We start from the raw sequence: 21562 nt of genomic DNA, 5'->3' as shown, positions 1-21562 counted from the left end.
TTAAATATTTATTTTTCCGGAAATTCAACCGGAATGGTCGGTAACCGGAATTTCGTGCTGATCGTCGTGGCACAGTCCGTTTATTTAATTGAGCTTCAATTTGTATGGAATTGATTTAATTATGAATTTTTAGGAGTTATTCATATTGAGTTGATTGTTAATTATTTGATTGAGAAATCGTTGGGTATTGGTTATCACGTGAAAGAAAATACGTGGGCTCGGTGAATTGGAATATCACCTGGAGAATGCACGCGAGTTCAGTGGTTGAATATGTCATCTTGGCGAAGAGGTCGCCTTAGAGAATGCACGTGGCTCGGAGACTCGGTATGTCCTCCTGGAGAATGCACGTGGCTCGGTGACAGTGTATGGCATCGTAAAAAGGGCACGTCGGCTTGGTGAATTATGCATCACTTTGGTGAGATAGCACCTAAGAGAAGGCACGTGGGCCCAGGCATCGTAAAAAGGACACGTGGCTCGGTGATCTGATGCGTCACTTTGGTGAACTAGTGCCTTAGAGAATGCATGTGAGTCCAGTATTCGAGAATGGCATCTAAAAGGGCACGTGGCTCGGTGACTTGATGTACCACCTTGGTGAAGAGGTCGCTTTAGAGAATGCACATGGGCCCAAGGTTTAAGGCACGTGGCTCAGAGACTTGGGAAGTCGTCCTGGAGAATGCACGTGGCCTGACTTTTAGATATTCCACCGTGGGGAATGATTTGGATGGCATGTAATCGACTGGTTCGATTTGTTTAAGTAAGTGGGTGCCTATTATGAATTGTACTGACTTGCAGGTGGGATCTGAGGCCAAGGTAAGTCCTCTGACTTGTGCGTGTTTAGGCAGCCTATAGTATAATGGTTCGCTAATCGGGCCTTAGTGGGGTAGAACTTGCTGAGACATAGTCTCATCCCGATTGTGGGACAACATTTCAGGCCCATAGATGAGCCTGAGGAGGAGGAGCCAGAAGATGACGATGAGCCAGGAAAAGATGAAGAACTCGAAGGAAATGAGCTTAGTGAAGATGAGTCAAAAGAGGATCAAGATGATCCTGAATATGACTCAGATGAGGATTGAAATCCCATCTCTTTTGTGAACCCTATGTATATGTGTAGATAGAGTGAGACTTTGAAGTTTGTGAATAGTTTGTGAAGTACTCTGTCTAATGCCATGTATAAAAGTTTAGTTGTAGATTTCAATATGAAAAATATGGCATGCTTTTCTATCCCATCGTTTTATTGTCTGGGGATTTATAACTGCTTCCGCACGTGCTTAATAAATGAAAGGGTTGGCGATACTTAGTCCTGGGATATCGCATTCTAAAATCGACCAAGTAGAAGGATGTGTGCGTGCCTGAGGATCGGGGCATGACACTGATGCTGATTGGGCTTGGTCAACATATGATCGACGGTCTACAACTAGGTATTGCACCTTTATTGGTGGTAATTTGGTTACTTGGAGAAGCAAGAAACAGACTACCATTGCCAGGTCTAGTGCGAAGGCTGAATATCGTGCTATGGCACATACTGTGGCCGAATTGTTGTGGTTGAAATCTCTTCTCTAGGAGCTTGGATTTTCTATCAATCAACCTATTGATATAATGTGTGATAATCAAGCAGCTATTTATATTGCTGGGAATCCTGTTTTTCAAGAGTGAACTAAGCATATAGAAGTTGACTGTCACTTTGTTCGTGATGCTGTGAAGCAGAAGCTGATTGCTACTCCTTACGTTGCCTCTAGAGATCAGTTTGCTGATATGTTTACTAAAGCATTATTTCGCCCTGCTTTTGTTGCTAGTTGTTCCAAGCTGGGCATGGGTGACCTATATGCTCCAGCTTGAGGGAGAGTGTTAAGTTACTTTAATTGAGTTTCCTTTATTATCAGAGTTTTATTTCCTTTTTTACTTACATAAGGGTATTATTGTCATATACAGTTTATATTCAATATAAATACAATGGGTGTAGGGTTTCTGTTACTACAGAAATCCATAGCCCCTCTTTGTTTCTTTCTTTTACATTCTCCTTCTTCTCCTCTTCTCTATTCCTTCTCTCTTCTTCTTTCTCTCTTACTATTTACTGCAGGTTCTCTAATCAACTTTGTGACAATACCAACATGATAACCTTATGACTAAGATTGACTTGGAAACATCATAGCAATGCTCAAGACTGTGCATCCCGGGCCTTGTGCTAGTGCATTATCAATACAGATGAGGAATTATAATTAACTATGATCTTACGAAATGATTATATCTCTCCGGTTATGCATTTTCGGTGTATGTCTGCACTCATAAACAAAACTAAACATGCAATGGCCAGAGCAAAGAAAAGTTAATGAATCATCATACCACCTGTGCTAGTTCATCTCGTCAGTATAAACCCAAAGCAAAGAGTTTCTCCCTCATCAATGGCAGATGATTTGCAACTCTACTGATCATCCATCTTCTAGGCAATTCACTGGAACAAGCGACTCCGATATCATTTACCATGACCAAACACTTCTTAAATATGCCATCACTTTCGGAAAGCCAATGCTAAAGATGTATTGGGGTCAAAATGACTCTTTCTTAAAGCATAATGTGGTCCGTAATTTCTGACACTCGTTGAGGCAAAGATGCTGCCACAAAACTATGAAGGTCAAATTGTCCTTGAATGTGTCATTGGTGGTACAAAATCTCATGAACATCTCTAGCAAGAGAATGCCATTAACTGTAGGCATCGCCTTCTCTTGATCAGGCTTCGATTGCATATTCTGCCACACATCTACATCATAGTACATATGAAATTAGGAGTGCAGATCACCAAAGAGTAATTTAATGCGCATAAGAGTTATCATGCAGCTACCAAACCTCACAGACAATAGACTTTCTTGGTTTGAGAGAGAAAGGGAGGGAGAGATTGCCTGGCAGGGCATAACCAATTGTCTCTCTTAGACCCACTGAGCTCATCTAATTAGCTACAACATCAAGGGATGATCTGAGGAGCAACCATGCCGATCTAGAGTCACCAACACATCCGACGGTCTCGGCATCTATGATATTGCCTGGTGGAGCAACCAATTGTCCCTCTTAGACCCACTGAGCCTATCTGATTAGCTACAATATCAAGGGATAACTTAAGGAGGAACTATACCAATTGAAAGTCACCAACATGTTCGACCATCTCAGCATCTAAGAGGACATTGCTTCGCTTTAGATCGCAATGGATGATGGGGATGTGTCATTGGAGAAGAAGATAATCCTGTGCAAAAAGCAACACCAGTAGCAATACGTATCCCATGAATGAAATTCAACGTTTTTGGAGTCTCATTTCAATGAGATGGTGTTGTGTAACCATATTGTGGCCTTAAAATTCCATGATAGTTAGCACCCGAGCAAACAGTCAGTATCTTCAAAAGATTTCAATATCTGACATTATTTAATGCCTCCCAATCAACTACATTGGGGCACTAAAATGGTGCAAAATCCTTCAACTGTATAGAACTCTAAATTATTACCTGAAAAACATTAGCAAAAACAGGAATTGCCACATCAACTAGAGGGAAAGAATAAAAGATATGTGCTGTAACTAATGATACTCCCAATCAATGCCTATACAAGTCTATTTATGATGGCATATCTGACTTAACTGGATTACATACGTTTTGCATTTCAGATATTTGTTTGTTGTTGGGATAGAGTTTAAAAAACTCAAGGCTAAGGCTTTATTGATGATCAAAATGACAACAACAATGACAGCTACGACGACCATGAGGGCAACAACAAAGAATCTCTCAGGCATGTAAACATCGCAACAGACCAAAATGAAGAATTATTATGTGTTTGCCAGATTAGGAAGAGCATGAATTTCATGCTGCAACTTACACGAAGCTATTTTCATACGTGAGGTTGCTCACTCATCTAAGTCAATTTGTCTTTCCTCTTCGGGAAAAATAGCTGATCCTATCACTTTCAGACAATGTGTTTCTTCCGCACCACATTTAATAACTCTACATCAAGTCAAATTCTCAACTCACACATCTTCCTCTCACTCTGGTCTTGTTTTAAGATCTCAACCTTACAAAATTTTGTAACTTTAGTTATACCGAGTCAGATTATAAATCACTCGAAGCATCATTACAAGAATGTTTAGACAACTGACCCAGCTGCGATGGATAATAGCATCTCGACAAGCATACAGAAAAAAGACAATCCCAGAATATGCGAAGCTCGAAAGGCATTCGAACGGACTAACTCATCAGACTTACCAAAACTACTATGTACACTTTAGTCACTAAAATTCAGCCTTAAGACATGCGAGCAAATAGGTAATTGGCCCAAGATGCAATGATATCGAGCGAAAAACACAATTATACACGGCTTAATTGAAGCAAAAAGCTTACTGTCGAGATAGCTGGCGAGGGAAGTAGATAGACATCTTCAGGGCCTGCCCAAGACATTATCCTGCTCAAACCTTTTCGGAATATCAAAAAAATTCAACGAAAAAATCCACCCAATTGCCAATCGACAAATGGCATCAGCAGCCCTAGATACCTCCTGTTCAATCCTGCCAAAAACCACACCCACTCTCTGCAACCTAAAGAGACCACCAAAGTACTAATCCCAAACCATCTACAGACCTCAGATTTGGCCCCTCCAAAGCCCTAATCCCAAAATTCTACCTACTCTAAGAATTAAAAAAGAACCCAATTCGCGAGCTTTCAAGTGGATACTTTCTCCTTCTTCTACACCAGATTAGAAAAAAAAAAAAAAGATCCCGATTTCCGACCCAATTCGAAAACCCAAAGCCTGAGTTACCAAATCAAGAAACGTCAACGGAGACAAAACGGAGAATTCAGCCCAGTAATATTTACGCGCTAAAAAAGGGCAAATCCTTGGTGTCAGATCCATCCGCACCGCAATATTTATGTGCCAGAACTTGAAGCGCGAGAGTGACCGAGAGAAGCAGGAGAAGCGAGAGAGGAAGAGACGGTGAAGGTGGTGGAAAAAGGGGGGTCAGGACTTGGGAGTGGAGTTCTTATTCAGAGAAGAGAACTCCGATGGGAGTGAGATTGGTGAGGGATGGCAAGAAGTTAAAAGCTTGTGGCTTGAGGAGTTCATCCAGAGGAGTTCTCCTCTGGATTGGGGTCTATGGCCCAATGCAATCATAGCCATTGATTGAGTAAGCCTCTCGTGATCGACCATTATGATGGGTGTAGCCTCACTCGCAAGAACGTGGAGATAAGTATACTATTGGTGCCATAAGTTGTGTACGGCGCTCACTTTGGTGCCAAAAGTTTCAGTCGGATCACTTAAGTGCCAAAAATTTTGAAAAACGCTCACTTTGGTGCCAACTCCGATCTGGTTGGCCGGAAATCTAACGTAGCATTTTTTTATTAATATTTGAAGCCGACGTGGATCACCGGAGAATAAAATCAGCATGCAAACAACAAAACAACGCCGTTTAGCATCTTTTCCCCCAAATAAGAAACCCTAAATCCCCAAATTCGAGTAGAATCGGAGATTGAAAACCCTGAATCCCTAATTCGACCAATTCGAGTGCATATTTCGATTTTCTCTCAAAGTTATCAGCTCGCTCTTGCGAATGGAAGACAAAAGCTTAAGCAGTGGCTCACATTCCTATAAAAAAAAAAAGCGAATTAGATGGTGAGTGTTACGGTTATTGTGGGTTACCGAGTCCGAGAAGAACATCTTGGACTCGATTGAATCCCGGGAGAAGATTTCATGGGTGCAGTAGATATAGAGAAGGCTCAAAGTGCAAATATTTCAAATGGGTTGATAGGAAATTCTCTGATCGAGCGACAGAGGTGATCCTGGAGTTACTTGAAGGACGAAATCAACCTCCACCTGCGTTAATGGACGAGTTGGAGGTTGTCGACTCAATGCAAGCTCAAATGAAGGGTTTAACATCTCTGGTCAACCATTTGAAGAGGGAGGTTTCAAGGCTAAAAATTGAAAGAAACTTTTATCGAGCGTTGATTGTGTTCTTATTCTCTTGGGTAGTTTATTCAAATGTGAAGTGAGTAATGAGAGGAAGTTTGTATGTCTACCATAGTCGAAGTTTGTATGTCTACCATTTTTGTATAAAGCAGAAGGTTTTGTTGTAATCCATGGTAGAAATGCAAGGTTGGAGTTGGAATGCATTAATTGTGAACACTTCATAAATGCAATGTTTGCTTGCTGCATTTTTTATTTGCCCTCTTGATTTGCTGGTTTGTTGGTTTGCTGCAACTAAAAACCATGGCGAAATGGAAGGTTGGAGTTGGAAGGGATGCATTAGTTCTGAGCACTTTTTATTGTTTAGTTGTGTATTGTCAATGTTTGTTTTGGTTAGTTTTTGCTTCAAATAGAATGGTTGCTGCATTTTTATCGTTATAATGGTTTGCTGGTTTGCTAGTTTGCTGCAACTGCAAACCATGGCAAAATTAAGGGATGGTGGCAAATTAACGATTGACCATTTTAGTGCCAAAAGTTGTAAATAGTGATCGCTTGAGTACCAAGTTTTTATAAAAGTGATCATTTAAGTGCCAGTTGCGATTACAAAGTGATCATTTCTATTGCACAAGTTGTAAATAGTGATCGCTTGAGTGCCAATTTCAAACTTGCACTAGTCGTGATGCATCTTGCATCTTGTTCTTGCACCAGTTGGGTTGCTGGTGCATCTTCTTGCAATCACAATAGCCCTGCAACGAGATGCACCAGCACCCAAAACTGCATCTTGTTCCAGCACATACAAACAGAACCCCACAAATAGCATCAACGCATCAACAACTTCAACCAGCAACACTATATGCACATATCTAAATCTAAAAATAATAGCAACCTCATAAGAACATTGCACCAACAGCAAAAAAAATATACAGCATAACTGATAACTATCTTGCTAGCTATTAGCCGAAACCAAGCCAAGAGAAAATAACATAAACAGCTATTGTCAATGACATTGATCAATTGTTTACAAAAGAAAAGAAAAACATGAACTTCACTCCCTAATTACTGAAGGTTAAGCATTCTCTTAAAAAAAAAACCCAATGGCAATATGGAGGCAGCAACTACCATCAGTAATATAATATCCAACACCCTCCTAAAAAAAGAAAACATAAAAAGAGAGACCATGTCCAGCACCACATAAAAAGAGACCATGTCCAGCACCCTCCCATCAGTCAATATGGACAACACCCTGATCTCCTTTTCGTCTTAGAGCTTTGAATTGATTCATAATACGAGTACTCTTTCGAACTGGATGTGTAGGTTCTTTAACTGGCCTTTTTGTCACCTCATTTTCCTTGTTTTTGACGGTGGTTATTCTTGTTCTAGCATGTGTCATGTGTTGGTCCATATCATTACTATCGCGCCCAATCGTTGGTTGAGATGGAACTGGTGCTGGGTTCTATTTGGATGGCTGTTTTGCAGCTATACCCAATGTCTTCTTCTTTGGAGCACTCTTATTTGGCTGTGCACTTGATTCTTGAGTTAGCCCACCTTGAGAGAGAAGTACCTCCGAAATTCTCCTAAGCTACAAGAACATAGCGATATTGTCAACCAAATAAATTAAGATACAACAAATTAAATGCATGAGGCCTACAAATCTTACATTCAAAATAGTCATTCCAATTCATTCATCTGTGTAAATCCCATAACCATATTTGTGACATCCCGAATTTCGACCCCGTCTCGAATATATGGAATGGGCATTTCGCCAGGGCGCCTATGGTCCATTTTCTCTGAGCTGATCACTCACGAGTTAATTAATCTATTGGGTGAAGCCGTTAAGGGATATAACCGTGGTAAAATCCTTAAAAGCTACCCGGTAGGTTGAATCGGACTAAAATCGCGTTCGATCGATTTTAACCACAAAATAGAATTCGGTTTCGGAAATCGGACATTCGAGCATGTCGCAATTCATTTATAGGATGTCGTCTTGTCTTTCGGAGAGGTTCCGTCGAGTTCGGGATTTTTACGGAAAATCACTTTGGATGATTCGGAAATGAACGAAGGTTCAGATTGGCCGAATTAAAGGAAGTTTCGATTTGCAAACCGAGCTAATTGGCGAAGGGGAATTGTAGAAATTATGTGGGCTTTTTCTACATCAAATTTGAACCTCAATTGGGAAATTTGTTGAGGAAATTGAAGTTTAAACTGTTAAATTCGGAGCTAGGTGGGAGCTGCATTATTGGACATCAAAATTGAGTTAATTGAGGATTATATTTCAAGAAGATATTTAGGGGAACACCATAGGATAAGCCTATGGACTTTTGAGGCTAATCTAATGATGATATTAGATATTTATCATGACTTTTCTTTCTTTTCTTTGGGCTTCTTCAGCAAGTCTCGCCGGTCTCTTTCTCTCTCCGCCAGCGTTCGCCTCCCTTTCCCTCTTCCTCACGTCCCTTACCACATCATCATCATCATTTTTTCCATCCACCCATAAACGACCGAAACCCTTTGTCCCCTTTTCACGCGGCCACTCCCATCCACCGAGTTCTCTCTCTCTCTCCATTCCTTGCTGCCACTCCCACGAAGCTGATTTCCCCTGCAGGCCTCCCTCCGATCTTCAGCTCCTTGGACGCCAGCAGGCCGCCCCATCTCCACGCGTCTTCGTAGTCAACGGAACCAACAGCTCCTCCATCTTGTTGACCAAAGCCAGCGAAGCCGAAGCCGCACATGTCCAACGTCTCCACCGAATTTGCTGCCGTTGCCATGTCCATCAAGACCGAAGCAGCGGCCAGCACTTCTCCAACAGTCCACCGAAGACCACCACTTCCTTCTTCGCGGCTTCTCTCCATCGTGCAGCTCCACTGCTGCTTGTCTTCACCGAGTCCAGCAACAAAACCCAGTGTCGTCCACGAGAAGCCCGTCCGCGAGAAGCCCAGCAACCTCCAGCAGCTTCGGTCTTCCCCAGCTACGAGTCTTCGGCCCAGTCGCCTGTCTTCAGCCCACACGATTTCAGTTCAGATCAATCCAGCGAAGGCCAATTGAAGTCCACGGATCCAGCAAGTTCGGCCCAACCTGCAGCAAGCCCATTTGCAGCCCAAGCCAGTGAGCAAGCAGCCCACAAAATTGCAGCTCCAACTCAGTCCGCGAGTCCAGCCCACCTTCAATTCCAGCAGCCCATCTTGAAGCCAGCAGGTTCTATTTCAGTCAAGCCCAGCCCAAGACTTCAGCCCTACTTAAGTTCAGCTCAGCCCATCTTCAGCAGGCCCAAATCCAACTTGGGTCCAGCCCAAAAGCAAGAACAAATCTCAGTTGGGCTGAGATTTGTTGGGCCAAGTTTAAGGCCCGGTCCAAGCTCGTCGGTGTCGTCGAAAGCCCAATTTCAGCCGTCGTCGCGGTGTCCCGGTCCCCGCTTTTAATCAAGTGAGTTTTGCTCACTAATGCCTTCTTAGTTTGCTAATTATACTTAAAGGTTGATTAGATTTAATTAAGTGCAATTAGGTGGTTAGATTAGAATGGATTAGCGATTATTAGTTGATTGCATTGCATATTAGTTAGGTGGTTAGTGTACTTAGATAGAGAATTGCCTATAGTATTTATTGGATGCTTCTTGGGATTTTCCCCGACCCTTATCGAGTGTTAATTAGGCAATTCGGGCCTAAGTGGAATTTTTAGGAATTAAATATTAATTTTCGAAATTAATTATTTAATTATTTATTTTCCGGAAATTCAACTGGGATGGCCAGTGACCGGAATTTCGTGCTGATAATCGTGGTGCAGTCCGTTTATTTAATTGAGCTTTATATTGTGCTAAATTGAATTTATTGTGTTTATTTATTTAATTTTCGAAATTTATTTATTTAATTATTTATTTCCGGAAATTCAACTGGAATGGCCAGTGACCGGAATTTTGTGCTGATTGTTGCGGTGCAATTCGTTTATTTAATTGAGCTTTATTTTGTGCTAAATTGAATTATTTGTGAAAGTGGAAATTATTCTTTAATTGGATAATCATTGGTTATTAATCGAAAAATGATCGGGCATCGGTTGATAGTGCCAAAAAAAAATGTTTGAGTGGAATACTGAAAATGTGGGAGTTATGGAAAGGAAAATATTATATTTTGGCTAAGGCCGACTGTGTCCCCACGCACGGTCATTTTATCGAGCATGATAAAAGAGGGAATTGATTAAATGATCAGAACAGTATACTATATCATCTTACGGGCTCTGATATGTCAGCTTAGCGAGAGCAGTATACTAGTGTACTATATCAGCCTACGGGCGATATGTCAGCTTAGTGCGAGTAGTACACTTTATCAACTTAGAGTGAGCATCAGGGGTATACTATATCAGCTTGCGGGCGATATGTCAGCTTAACAAGAGCAGTATACCGGTATACTATATCAGCCTACGGGCAATATGTCAGCTTAGCGAGAGCAGTATACCTTAACCCTATCAGCTTAGTGCGAGCTATACTATCTATATATCAGCTTAGAGTGAGCAGTCCTGGACTATGGTCGGACTTATAGATAGTATTGAATGTGCCGACCAAGCATGGGTCGTGATGACATGTAATCGACTAGGTCGATTGATCATTGCTTTGATCTCATATCGTGAATTGATTTATTGAATTGAATTGAAATGACCAATGAATGGTCCGTTTAACATGAAATCGACTAGGTCGATTGATCGAAATATCGATCTGTGATGTGATTGCTTGGGTGACTATTGAATTGTGCTAATATGCAGGTGGAATCTGAGGCCAAGGTAAGTCCTTTGACTCATGTTGTGCATAGGCAGTCCTAAGGTGTATTAGTTTACTAATCGAGTCTTAGGGGGTAGAACTTGCTAAGACGTGGTCTTAATGGTTATTGAATAACCATTTCAGGACCCTAATGAGGAGCCTGAGGAGGAGAAATCTAAATAGGAGAACCCTAATGTGGAACCAGATGAGAATGAAGATTTTGGAGAAGAAGATGACCATGAGGAGGATCCTGAGTACGACCCGGATGAGGACTGAGATCCCATCCTGTTTTGTCATACCTTGACTATATGTGGATAAATGTTAGATCAGATCCCTGTGAATAGTATTGCATTATATATTATGAGGTGCTTGTATAAAAGAGTAGTTGAGAATTTCAGTATGAAAATTATGGCCTTGCTTTTCTACCCCATTGTTTTATTGTCTGGGGATTTATAACTGCTTCCGCATGTGCATATTGAAAATGAAAGGGTCGGCGATACGTAGTCTTAGGATATCGCATTTTAAAATCGACCAAAGGTAAGGGATGTGCGCATGCCTAAGGATCAGAGCGTGACAATATTGCCTTAATCTTTTTCCAAGAGCCCCTCTTGTTTGCTGTGGTGCATCATTTTCGACAGCAACAGATGGGGGAGCAGCCTCTACAACTTGTGCAGTTGCTCGTCTTCTCACCTGAGAAACACATAACAAATTTAAAATTCAGCCCATAAAAGACAAACACAGCGATGTACAACTTATAGGAAATTTTTTTCTTCTCGTTTGCTCAACAGTGGACTTAGTTGTTGTTGTTGCTGTCTTGCCTATTTCAATCCCCGTCCCTGCACTTGAGCCTACAACAAGGCCTTTTTTTGGCCCTTTAGAAGGCCTTACAACAATGTACTATATCAGGATCATAACCAACTATAATGAATAATTAGACATCTACTCATTTTCATGGTGGAAACAAATGTAGAAAACTTATCAAATTACAAGTGCATGATAGAGGAAAAGCACAAGAAAAGCCAGTACACATGGTCAACCATCAAACTCTATAGGAAATGTAAAGTTACTGAGGTAAAAAGGATACTTACCTTACAGCAAGACTTTTTGTTTACCCTTTAGTAGGCATTACTGCAGGGCCTTCTGTTATACCTTCACTAGGCCCAACAAGAAGCTCTTCAGTAGGGCCTTCTATCCTACCTAAAGCCATTACATCTTACTGTTGATGCTGCCTTTTCAGCTCACAACCTTTCTTATTGTGCCATCTCTTGCGGCAATAGGAGCATTTCATATTTGAGCCAGTCCTACTCATCCTCTGACTTGATGCATCTTCCTACTGCATTCTTCTTTTCTTTTTTGGCATTCTAATTTGCTTCTTCAACGGCAAAGGTAGAGGGCTTTCATGATTTGTTGGCTCCCAAAATTTGCTGCTTCTAATAGGCTGCATCATGAATTGGTATGAAGCAAGGTACAGGCTTTTTTTGTACCAATCATATATGTAATCATCTAAGTTTTCTTGCTTCATCTGAATAGCATAAATTGCATGGGCACAGGGAATTCCATTCAGTTGCCAAGCTCGACATGAACACTTTCTTCTATCCAGGTTGACAACATACTTATCATGATCTTGAATAATCTCTTGTCCATTATCTCCATTCCAAATTGGATAGTAGAACCTACTAGCAGCAATGTTTGCATCCAATCTCTTCATAATCCTAGGGCCACAGTCTCTAGTCCATTTCATAGCCTCATCTCTTTGCCTATGCAGTCTAGTCATCACCATCACTCGAATATCATTAAGCATGCTGATGATTGGTTTGCATCTGGCCTCTAAAATTCTGCCATTGAAAGCTTTACTGAGGTTGTTATCAATGATATCGCACTTGAAATCTTCGCTGAAGAAGGCCCGACACCAGTGCTTAGCTTCTGTCTGGAAGAGTGCATCAAAACCTTCCTTTGTCAGCTACAACAATCCTTATTTGGTTAATCTGAAATCAGTCATGTTGGTACTCTTTGCTATCTCGCGAATCGGCTCTGACCTATCTCCTTTGAAGTTCCTTGACCAGTTTGCATATATGTGCCTCGCGCACATTCTATGCTTAGCATGTGGCATCAACTCAGCCAATGCAGGAATAAGTTCCTACAAAAATTCAAACCAATAGATACAAGTTAGGAAAAATATGCAAATGATTAATATTAAAAGGGAGTGAATTAATTGACAATGAAATTACCTTCTGTTGATCGCTCATGAATGCCCATCATCCCCCATCGGTTATCTCAAGGTCAGCCATTAAATTTTTGAGAAATCAGGATCAAATATCATTGTTCTCTATCTTCACCACCGTCCAAGCTATCGGAAACATTTGACTATTGGCATCTCTCCCCACAACAGCCAACAACTCCCCCTTACACAAACCCTTTAGAAAGCATCCATCCAATCATATAACTCTTCTACAACTAGCCAAGAAACCCCGTTTGCATGCGTCAAAACAGACATAAAATCTATCAAATCTAGGCCCAAGATCAGGGAGTGGCCTCTCCACAACCTCTACATACACCTTACTAGATGGGTTTTGAAACATGCATTCGCCGGCATAGTCCCATACCTGCGCATATTCTTCCTTATACCCACCCATCAGTATTTTTATCACCCTCATCTTTGCTCTCTTACATTGGTTCCTTGACACATTAACTCCTACTTGCTTCTTTACTAACTGTTGAAATTGAGAACTCTTGATCTCGGGCATTGCTTTGATAGTATTGAAAAAATGCTTCGACAACCACACACTTGTTACTCTTTTATTGTTAAAGATAATTGGACAAGTATGCTCCTCCTATAATGACCTAATCTAGAATGACTCATTCTTACTCGGCGCACCATAAAGCTTCTATGGACAATTGGGTTGTGAGCACTTAGATCTCACAAATTCCTTCGTGTTTCTAATGAATTGAACACTCCTCTGTTCACCAATGGAGTTCTTCACAACAGCTTCCTTGAACTGTTTGGCATCGTCAAATCTCATGCCCACAGACAAAATAGGTTTATCAACAGTCGGATCATAGCAAAGGTACTTACTTTTTCTTCGACGAGCAGGTTCTTCATCATCATTGTCAAGCTCATTCTCTGAACTAGCAACTTCATCGCCACAGCTTTCTTCATCTTCACTTCTATTACCTTTAGCTGGAACTCCATTCCCATTTACTGGCTTGGGCTTCTCTGCTGAAGGTGCAAGTTTTTTTCTCAGATATTCCCTTTGCTTTTGTATTGATTGTGCGAGTTCATCATCATCTTCGTCACTTGGGAAATTTACTGAAGCAAAATATTCATCTTCCGATCCAATGGATAAAGCAATTTCCCATTCTAATCCAATGAAGTTTGCTTCGCCCACATCTTCACCCAAATCTTCACCCAAGCTTTCAGGACATCTCACTGTTTGTTCATCCCTATCAATGTGAGTTCTCTCCGTTTCATCTCTTTCATCCCCGACCTGATTACTCGCTTGAATAGGATCCCTCACTTCTCCTCTTTCAGTGGTGGTCTGTTCATCCCCATCCCCATCCTCATCCTCACCATCCTCATCATCATCCTCATTCTCATCACCACTATAATACTCAACATATACCTTAGCTTCTTCACCGTGAAAATAATGGTAAATGATATCCTTAATACCATTATCGTCATTAAAAAATCTCAAGCCATCCTTCAATTCCTTCCCGGGAACACAATAATGTAGTTTTTGCACTTTGCATCGTAAAAAATACATTAAATCCCTCAGAAAATCAATATATGATGGCTTCTGAACATTGACATAAATAGTACCTTCATTTCCACCAGTATATTCCCAATCATCGGTGCCAATAAGAAACTCTCCACCATAGCAAACAATGATGCCTACCTGATTCGCGTCCATGTCGATGCTGCACCCAATGAAAAAAAACAAATGTCATTACTTGTTGGGACCACATGACAAAATTAGCAACTTCACATGCAAGTCCTTGTCGTTTTGTTGTCAAGAAACAAATGCGACTAATCTCCCCAATTCGGTGCTTTTACAGAAACAAAATAAACCAAATTGAATAAATAAAGTGAGGTCCCACCACTCATTTTTCAATTCAATCACATTCGGTCCCCTTGTTTCCCCCACATAAGCAGTCCAATTAATTAAATAAATTCAGTCCCACCACTGTTTCCTCCCGAGTTGAGCCCCATTTTCCCCTCCGCACCCTATTTTTCTATTCGGTCCCCACAAAAGAAAGCAAATGAACGACGAAACCCTCAAATTTTCTATTTGGTCCCCATCACTTTCCCCACCACTTTTCTCTTGAGCTGAGCCCTCAATTTGCCCTCCACGTAGAGAACATGACAAACCTGAGTGAGCGAGAGTTGAGGGTGCAGCTAGTAAACGAACGTGAATGACGGCGCAACTACAGTGGTGGCCGAGCGACGGCGGGCGAGCGACGGTGGGCGAGTGAACGACGGTGGGTCAGCGAGCTACGGCTGGCGGCATCAAGTGAGAATCCTATACGAACACCGTTTTTGGCCCACGTCGTTTTTTACCATAGTGAATCCACTATACGACGATCATTTTGTAGGTAATCCACGTGGAATGGTAAAACAACGTTGTTTCTTACGAAGAAAAGGAAACAGCGACGTTTTATGCCATCCACCGTGGACAATATTAAGAGTTGTCAATTTTTTTTTAAAATATAAATGCCACGTAATCATTTTAGCCGGAATTTCTCGCTGGTGGCACCAAAGTGATCGTTTTTTCTCCGATTTGGCACTTAAGTGATTCGGTGGAAACTTTTGGCACCAAAGTGAGCGCCGTACACAACTTATGATACCAATAGTGTACTTATCCCCAAGAACGTGCCATATTTTAGGGTGTCAACTTATGACCAAGTAATTTTCGCTTTTGATCAGTAAACTTCAATACATTTTGGCGGACTTTTAGCTTTCGTTAATGCTATACGAAGTTGGTTTTTCTTCACGATTAATGCATCCTTGTCAAGATTTGAACAATTTCCTAATAAAGTGCTTATGTGACAATCATATCGCATTAGCTTACAGTTCAAGTAAGTCAAAATAAGTTTACAGTAGGACAAAAAAAAAAAAAAAAACACGTGATATCCACTTAGATTTCATTAGGCATGTTGGCCATGTTTGCATCGAACTCCCGTCAAAACACATTAATTGCAAAAGATGAATATTCAATATCTTGGGCCATTAAAATCAGAGTTCGATAACTTCATCGTAAGATATACAGCGAAGCTTTGTGACTACAAGTGAAATGCACTTAAATTACACTTACCTAACAAAAGCTAGTTTACCGACCAAAAAAAAAAAAAAAAAAAAAAACAAAAGCTAGTTAGAGGTGGTTTAAGGTTTAAATTTGAAAATGTTTTTTAAAACTATAAATAAAGTAATCATAGAAAAAAATTTAAATGAGTTTAATATAGCTTTGTTTATGATTTTTTAAAACTATAAATAAAGCTATCCAAGAAGAGAATGAAGGCACGACCTTGTAACTGGTCGGTGCCTAATTTTTGCGGTGCCGTCAAGAGTAACGATGTTGGTGGTCATCAGTATAGATTTCTCTTTCAGTCGTTTCCTGCCCGTTTGAAAGCTACAAATGAACTTTCGAGGTAACTTTTGGCCAGGGTCACCATGCCCGGCCGAGCTTTGTTCAGGTATGTGTTAACAATTTGGGCATCAATTTGGAGGCGGTTGTTACTTGGTTATGGAGTTTCAGTCATTGGAAACTTGCAAAAGGATTGGGTAAGGAATGAGGAATGTGACTAGACGAAGAATATGTGTTTTCTCTTCAGGGACTGAGAACATCACCATCGATATCACACGCCTGGGATTATGTCCATCATCATAATGAAATGGCTATAGTTCGTTATCGTCTTAAGCCCATTAGTCTTCTCCTTGATGAGGACATGATGGTACGTCCCGGTAATTTCTGGTTGGCTAGAATTGATAGCAGACAGAACGCATTTTGTATCAATCGAACAAGTTCTATTGTGAAAAGAAATGAATGAACGAGAGAAGGAAAAATTTTGGCATAGCAAGAGTAATGAAACTGGCATACTTTAGGATTAGCAGTTCTGGAGATCCATTCCCCATTAGAGAAACACAACCAGCACAGATTGCACGATCAGAATTGGGATAAGACTACTCAAGCTAAACCATTATAGCAACCGTCCAGATCTATTCGGATCTGTTCTCGACTTATTGCATACAAAGAAGCTGAATCAGAAAGCTATATATTCTATTCATTCCAGACCATCATTTTTACTTCACAAACAGAGCATTTGCTTATTGAAGCTGAATCTGAAAGAGATACTTGGCCTGACAGCAACATCACTCATCTCCAACTATCTCGCACAACTTGGGCTACGCATGGTGATTCCTAGTGAAGCTGTAGAAAGAAACCAAGCACTCCTCTAAGTTAGAAAGCCTGGACAAAAGCTAGATTGCAAGGGGAAAAAATTCCAGTTAAAAAGGAGACAATGTTACTGCGTTAAAATAAACTGCTAAGAACAACTATTCATTCATTGGAAAAGGTTGATCATAAATATCAATTGAAAATAGCCGATGGTAATCGATTTTATTCGTCTTAATGAGCTTCATACTGATAAAAGAACTGATTTTTTTTTTTTAGACTGATTTTTTAAAATATGATAGCAATGCTCAAGACTGTGCATCATGGGCCGGATGCTAGTGCAATAATCTTTGCAGATGAGGAATGATAATCAACTCTTATCTCCTAACAGAAACGACTGCTTCTATCCAGTTAATACATTTTCAAAGTCCAATTTCGACTTTTTTTTATATGGCCTGACTATCCCACACTTCGATTGGGGTTGAGTTGCGTCCATGTTTTCAAACTCGAGACAAATTTTAACAGGTTTTACTTAAGGTCCCGCACTGTGGGGCATATGCTAGCTTATTACATATACAGATGAGGAATGACAATGAACTATTACCTTATATTGAAAATGAAGAATTGATTTTCTATTCTGCTACACATTTTACAATGTATATTTGCACTAGCATAAGCAAAACTAAATATTTAAGACAAGGGAGAGGTTAAGAAACTATCATATCACCTGTGATAGTTCATCTTGTTCCTGAAAACCCAATGCAAAAAGCTTTTCCCTAGTCTTTTGCAATTGATTTGCAACACCGCCGATGCTCATCCGTCTTCGAGGCACTTCATTGGAACAAGCCACTCCAATATTATATACCATAACCAAACACTCTTGAAATATGTCATTGCTTTTGGGACTATTGGGATCAAAACGACTCTCTCTTTCTAGAAGTAGAATGTGATCTGTAATTTCCAAGGCTCGTTCAGACAAAGCTGCTGTGACAAAACTACGGAGAGTCAAATTGTCCCCGAATTTGTCATCGGTGGGACTCAATCCCGTGAACATCTCTAATAAGAGAATACCGTAACTGTAGATATCTCCTTCTCTTGAGACCTCGCATCCCATTGCATACTCTACCACATTTTTAGATCACAGTGAAGATAAAAATGGGAGTGCCAATCAGAAAAAAAGAATATGGAGTCCATATCATTAGAATAGAAAGTAGAAAGATTACCTGGTGGAGCATAACCAATTGTCCCTCTAAGACCCATTGAGCTCATCTGATTAGCTACAATATTAGTGGATGATCCAAGAAGGAATTTCGCCAATCCAAAGTCACCCACATGTGCGACCATTTGAGCATCTAAGAGGACATTGCTCGGTTTTAAATCACAATGAACGATGGGAATGTGGCACCTGTGATGAAGATAATCTAGTGCAGAAGCAACATCAATAGCAATATTTATCCTCCAAATGAAATTCAACCTTTTCGGAAGCTCATTCCTATGAGATGATGTTGTGTTTGGATGCAGCCACCTTTCCAGGTTTCCATTGTCCATGAATTGATAGACTAAGGCCTTAAAATCACTTCCTTGATAATCAATACTTGAGCAAACTGTCAATATCTTCAAAAGATTTCGATGTCTAATATTCCTTAATGCCTCACACTCAACTATGAAGCCTTTCAGAGCACCGCGGAGCACTAAATGAAGCACTTTCACTGCAACAATAGTCCCATCACCCTCGAGTATCCCCCTATATACAGAACCAAAGCTTCCAACACCAATCAAACTCATTGAAGAAAATCCATCTGTCGCTTTTAGGAGTGTTCCATAAGATACATTCAAACGCGAATCGTTTGTCGAACTTGAAACTGGTTTATTTACTTTCTTCTTCAACCCAAAAAGATATATAAGAGCAAGCAAAAGAGATGTTCCAAGAACTCCAAAAATAATAGAAATAGACAATACCATTATATTAGTCTTTCTTCTCTTGGAGCCTTTAAAAATGCAGTTGGGGAGGTGAAATTCTTGCAGTCCTCCGCAGAGCTCATTGTTCCCAATAATGGAAGTACCAGTAGCATTCTTAAAGACTCCTTCGCATGGTAACATGCCTTGAAATTTATTATATGACAAATTCAAGACTTTCAAGGAATGAAATATTGTTAAGAATTCTGGAATCTGACCCGACAAATTGTTGCGTGAAAGATCCATCTCTTCAATGCCTCCTAATGATCTTATTGATTGAGGAATGGACCCATGGAAGAAGTTGCCCCCCATCCTCAATGCTATCAATGAAGTGCAATCACCTAAACTATCGGGGATTTCACCTCCCAACAAATTGTCCGAGATGTCCAACTCAGTCAGACCTCTCAAGTTGCCAACTTCTATGGGTAGAACCCCAGTCAGATGGTTATGAGACAAGTCCAAAATAATCGCTAATGATGAGAGACCTATAAGCCGTGGGGGTATGGCACCACTGAGATTGTTATTAGATAGATGAAGAAGATTAAGAGACCGACAGTTTGACAAATGGGAAGGAATTTGCCCTTGAAATTTGTTATTGCCAAGACCTAGTACAATCAACTTGGTTAAATTTCCAAAAGAAGATGGGATGGTCCCTTGCAAGTTGTTATCACTTAAGTACAGTTTCACTAGATTTTGTAGATTCCCCAAATTTGAGGGTATACCACCTGAAAGATGGTTGGGACCCATAGACAATAGATCTAGGTTGACAAGATTCCCAATTTCTTCTGGAATCTCACCGGATATTTGATTCTCATCTATTATAAGTGTCATGAGAGTAGTAGATAAATTACCTATGCATTTTGGTAACACCCCACCAAACTTGTTCATGTGAATCTGTACATTAATTAATTTGGTGTTGTTGGTCAGGGAGCAAAGGAAGCTTAAGTCTCCAGGTTTTCCTCTTCCAAGCTGATTATCAAAGATTATAAACCAATAAAGCTCATGCATAGTTTCAAAAGAAGGTACTTTCCCAGAAAATTTGTTAGATTGAAGTTGAAAGGCCCATAATTTTGTGGAATTCGATATCGACGGGGGAATCGGCCCCTCAAGTTGGTTCAGGTAGACTTCCAAATATTCAAGAACAGGGAGTTTGAGGCCTATATCTGTGGGAAGAGTCCCTAGTATCCAGTTGTCTCCAACAGCAAAATGAACTAGCGAAGAGAGATTGAGTAACGAAGATGGAATTGTACCTGACAATCTATTTTCTGTAAGGGAAATGAGTTGCAAGTTTGTCAGGTGGCCTAGATTTTGGGGAATGCTCCCGCCCAAGTTGTTGAAGCCTAAATAAAAGGCTTCTAATGAAGATAAGTTTCCAATGGAGGAAGGCACGCTCCCAATCAAATTATTAACAGACAAAGCGAACACCCGTAGCTTCGATAGTGAACCGAGCTCTCCAGGAATCTCTCCGATTAGTCGGTTGACATGGAGAAGGAGGGTGACAAGGTTAGAGCAAACCGATATGTTTTTGGGAATTTCACCGACCAATGAATTGTTGTTAAGTCTAAAGTGACGAAGGTGTCGCAGCTGACCGACTTGTGGTGGGATTTCATGATCAAGACTGTTGTTGAGAAGCCGCATTTCCCTTAGGAAGCTTAGATTCCCAATATGGGGAGAGATTGATCCGGAGAGTCTTTGTGATGACAAGTCTAGGGCCGTGACCCTTCGGTGCTTCCGGCTACACGTAACGCCATACCACTGGCAAAAGCCAATGCTATTATTCCATGAGTTGAGCACACCTAAAGGATCTCCGGTTATGCTGGCCTTAAATGCGAGCAATGCGACTCTGTCTGTTTCATTGGTGGTGGACGAGACTTGGTTAAGGCACAATACAAGAGCAATGCCAAGAAGCAAATGGGGTGATTGAAACTCTACAAAACTCGTGCTTACGAGTTTCATGACTCAAAGCTCAAGGAAGCAGTAAATATGAAAGCAAGGAAAAATGAAATGAGTTGCAGGTTTGGTACTAATGGAAATTGTGAAGAGATTTATAAGAATGTGTCGATTTTTCTAGACAGATTTTTGACGCGCTTTCTTCTTCTTTTTTCTTTTTGACTCAGAAGTCATGGAACCGCTTTTTTTGTTTTTTTTTCTCTCTTTTACTCGGGGATCATTAAACAGCCTTTTTCCTTTATGATGGGGTGGAATTCTAGCTTTTCTTCCTTTTTCATAACTCAGTAGTTTCTTGCCCCTTGCCCCGACCAAAAAACAAAACAAAAGAGAAAAAGCTTTGGCTCCATGCAAATTAAAGAGAAATTCCTCGAATACCTTTTAATTAATATCTAAAGATGATGGAACAAAGGATGGCACTTTGAACCTTACGAATAATGCCGTGTTCGTGGTATTGTCCAAAAATCTATCAATAATGCACAAACTATGGATCCGCGATTCCCACAAATTTTGATAGTGATTATTGCAAGCGGTTCATGGAATTTTAGCAAGATTATGCCCCATGTTAATTGTGGAGATGTGTGAGAATCTTGGCTCGTTGGGA

The 21562-nt window shown here is 40.6% G+C and overlaps 1 protein-coding gene across 1 annotated transcript; it reads right to left on the bottom strand.

Moving 5' to 3' along the window:
- Positions 1–8447: 8447 nt before the first annotated feature.
- Positions 8448–20967, bottom strand: LOC104452386 (probable LRR receptor-like serine/threonine-protein kinase At3g47570). The gene is made up of 6 exons (XM_039314729.1): positions 18279–20967; positions 17783–18177; positions 13978–14289; positions 13273–13380; positions 12283–12629; positions 8448–8916 (listed from the first exon to the last, which is right to left on the bottom strand). The coding sequence occupies exons 1-6, from the start codon at positions 20965–20967 to the stop codon at positions 8448–8450; spliced, it is 4320 nt and encodes a 1439-aa protein (XP_039170663.1).
- Positions 20968–21562: the final 595 nt, after the last annotated feature.

The sequence above is a fragment of the Eucalyptus grandis genome, chromosome 6, assembly GCF_016545825.1.
Source record: "Eucalyptus grandis isolate ANBG69807.140 chromosome 6, ASM1654582v1, whole genome shotgun sequence".
In the NCBI taxonomy this organism is placed as follows: Eukaryota; Viridiplantae; Streptophyta; class Magnoliopsida; order Myrtales; family Myrtaceae; genus Eucalyptus; species Eucalyptus grandis.
The sequence above is the reverse complement of the archived record's forward strand: the minus strand, read 5'-3'. Positions and strand labels throughout refer to the sequence as shown.

Bases quoted from the DNA above. Each gene is read 5' to 3' on its own strand.
- LOC104452386 (XM_039314729.1), bottom strand. From the start codon at position 20,967: ATGAAACTCGTAAGCACGAGTTTTGTAGAGTTTCAATCACCCCATTTG. The intron at 18,178-18,278 runs GTAATCTTTCTA...AAAATGTGGTAG, and splicing joins AATTGGTTATGCTCCACCAG to AGTATGCAATGGGATGCGAG. The intron at 14,290-17,782 runs GTGATATGATAG...GAAGAAGCTAAG, and splicing joins AACAAGATGAACTATCACAG to GTATATGTTGAGTATTATAG.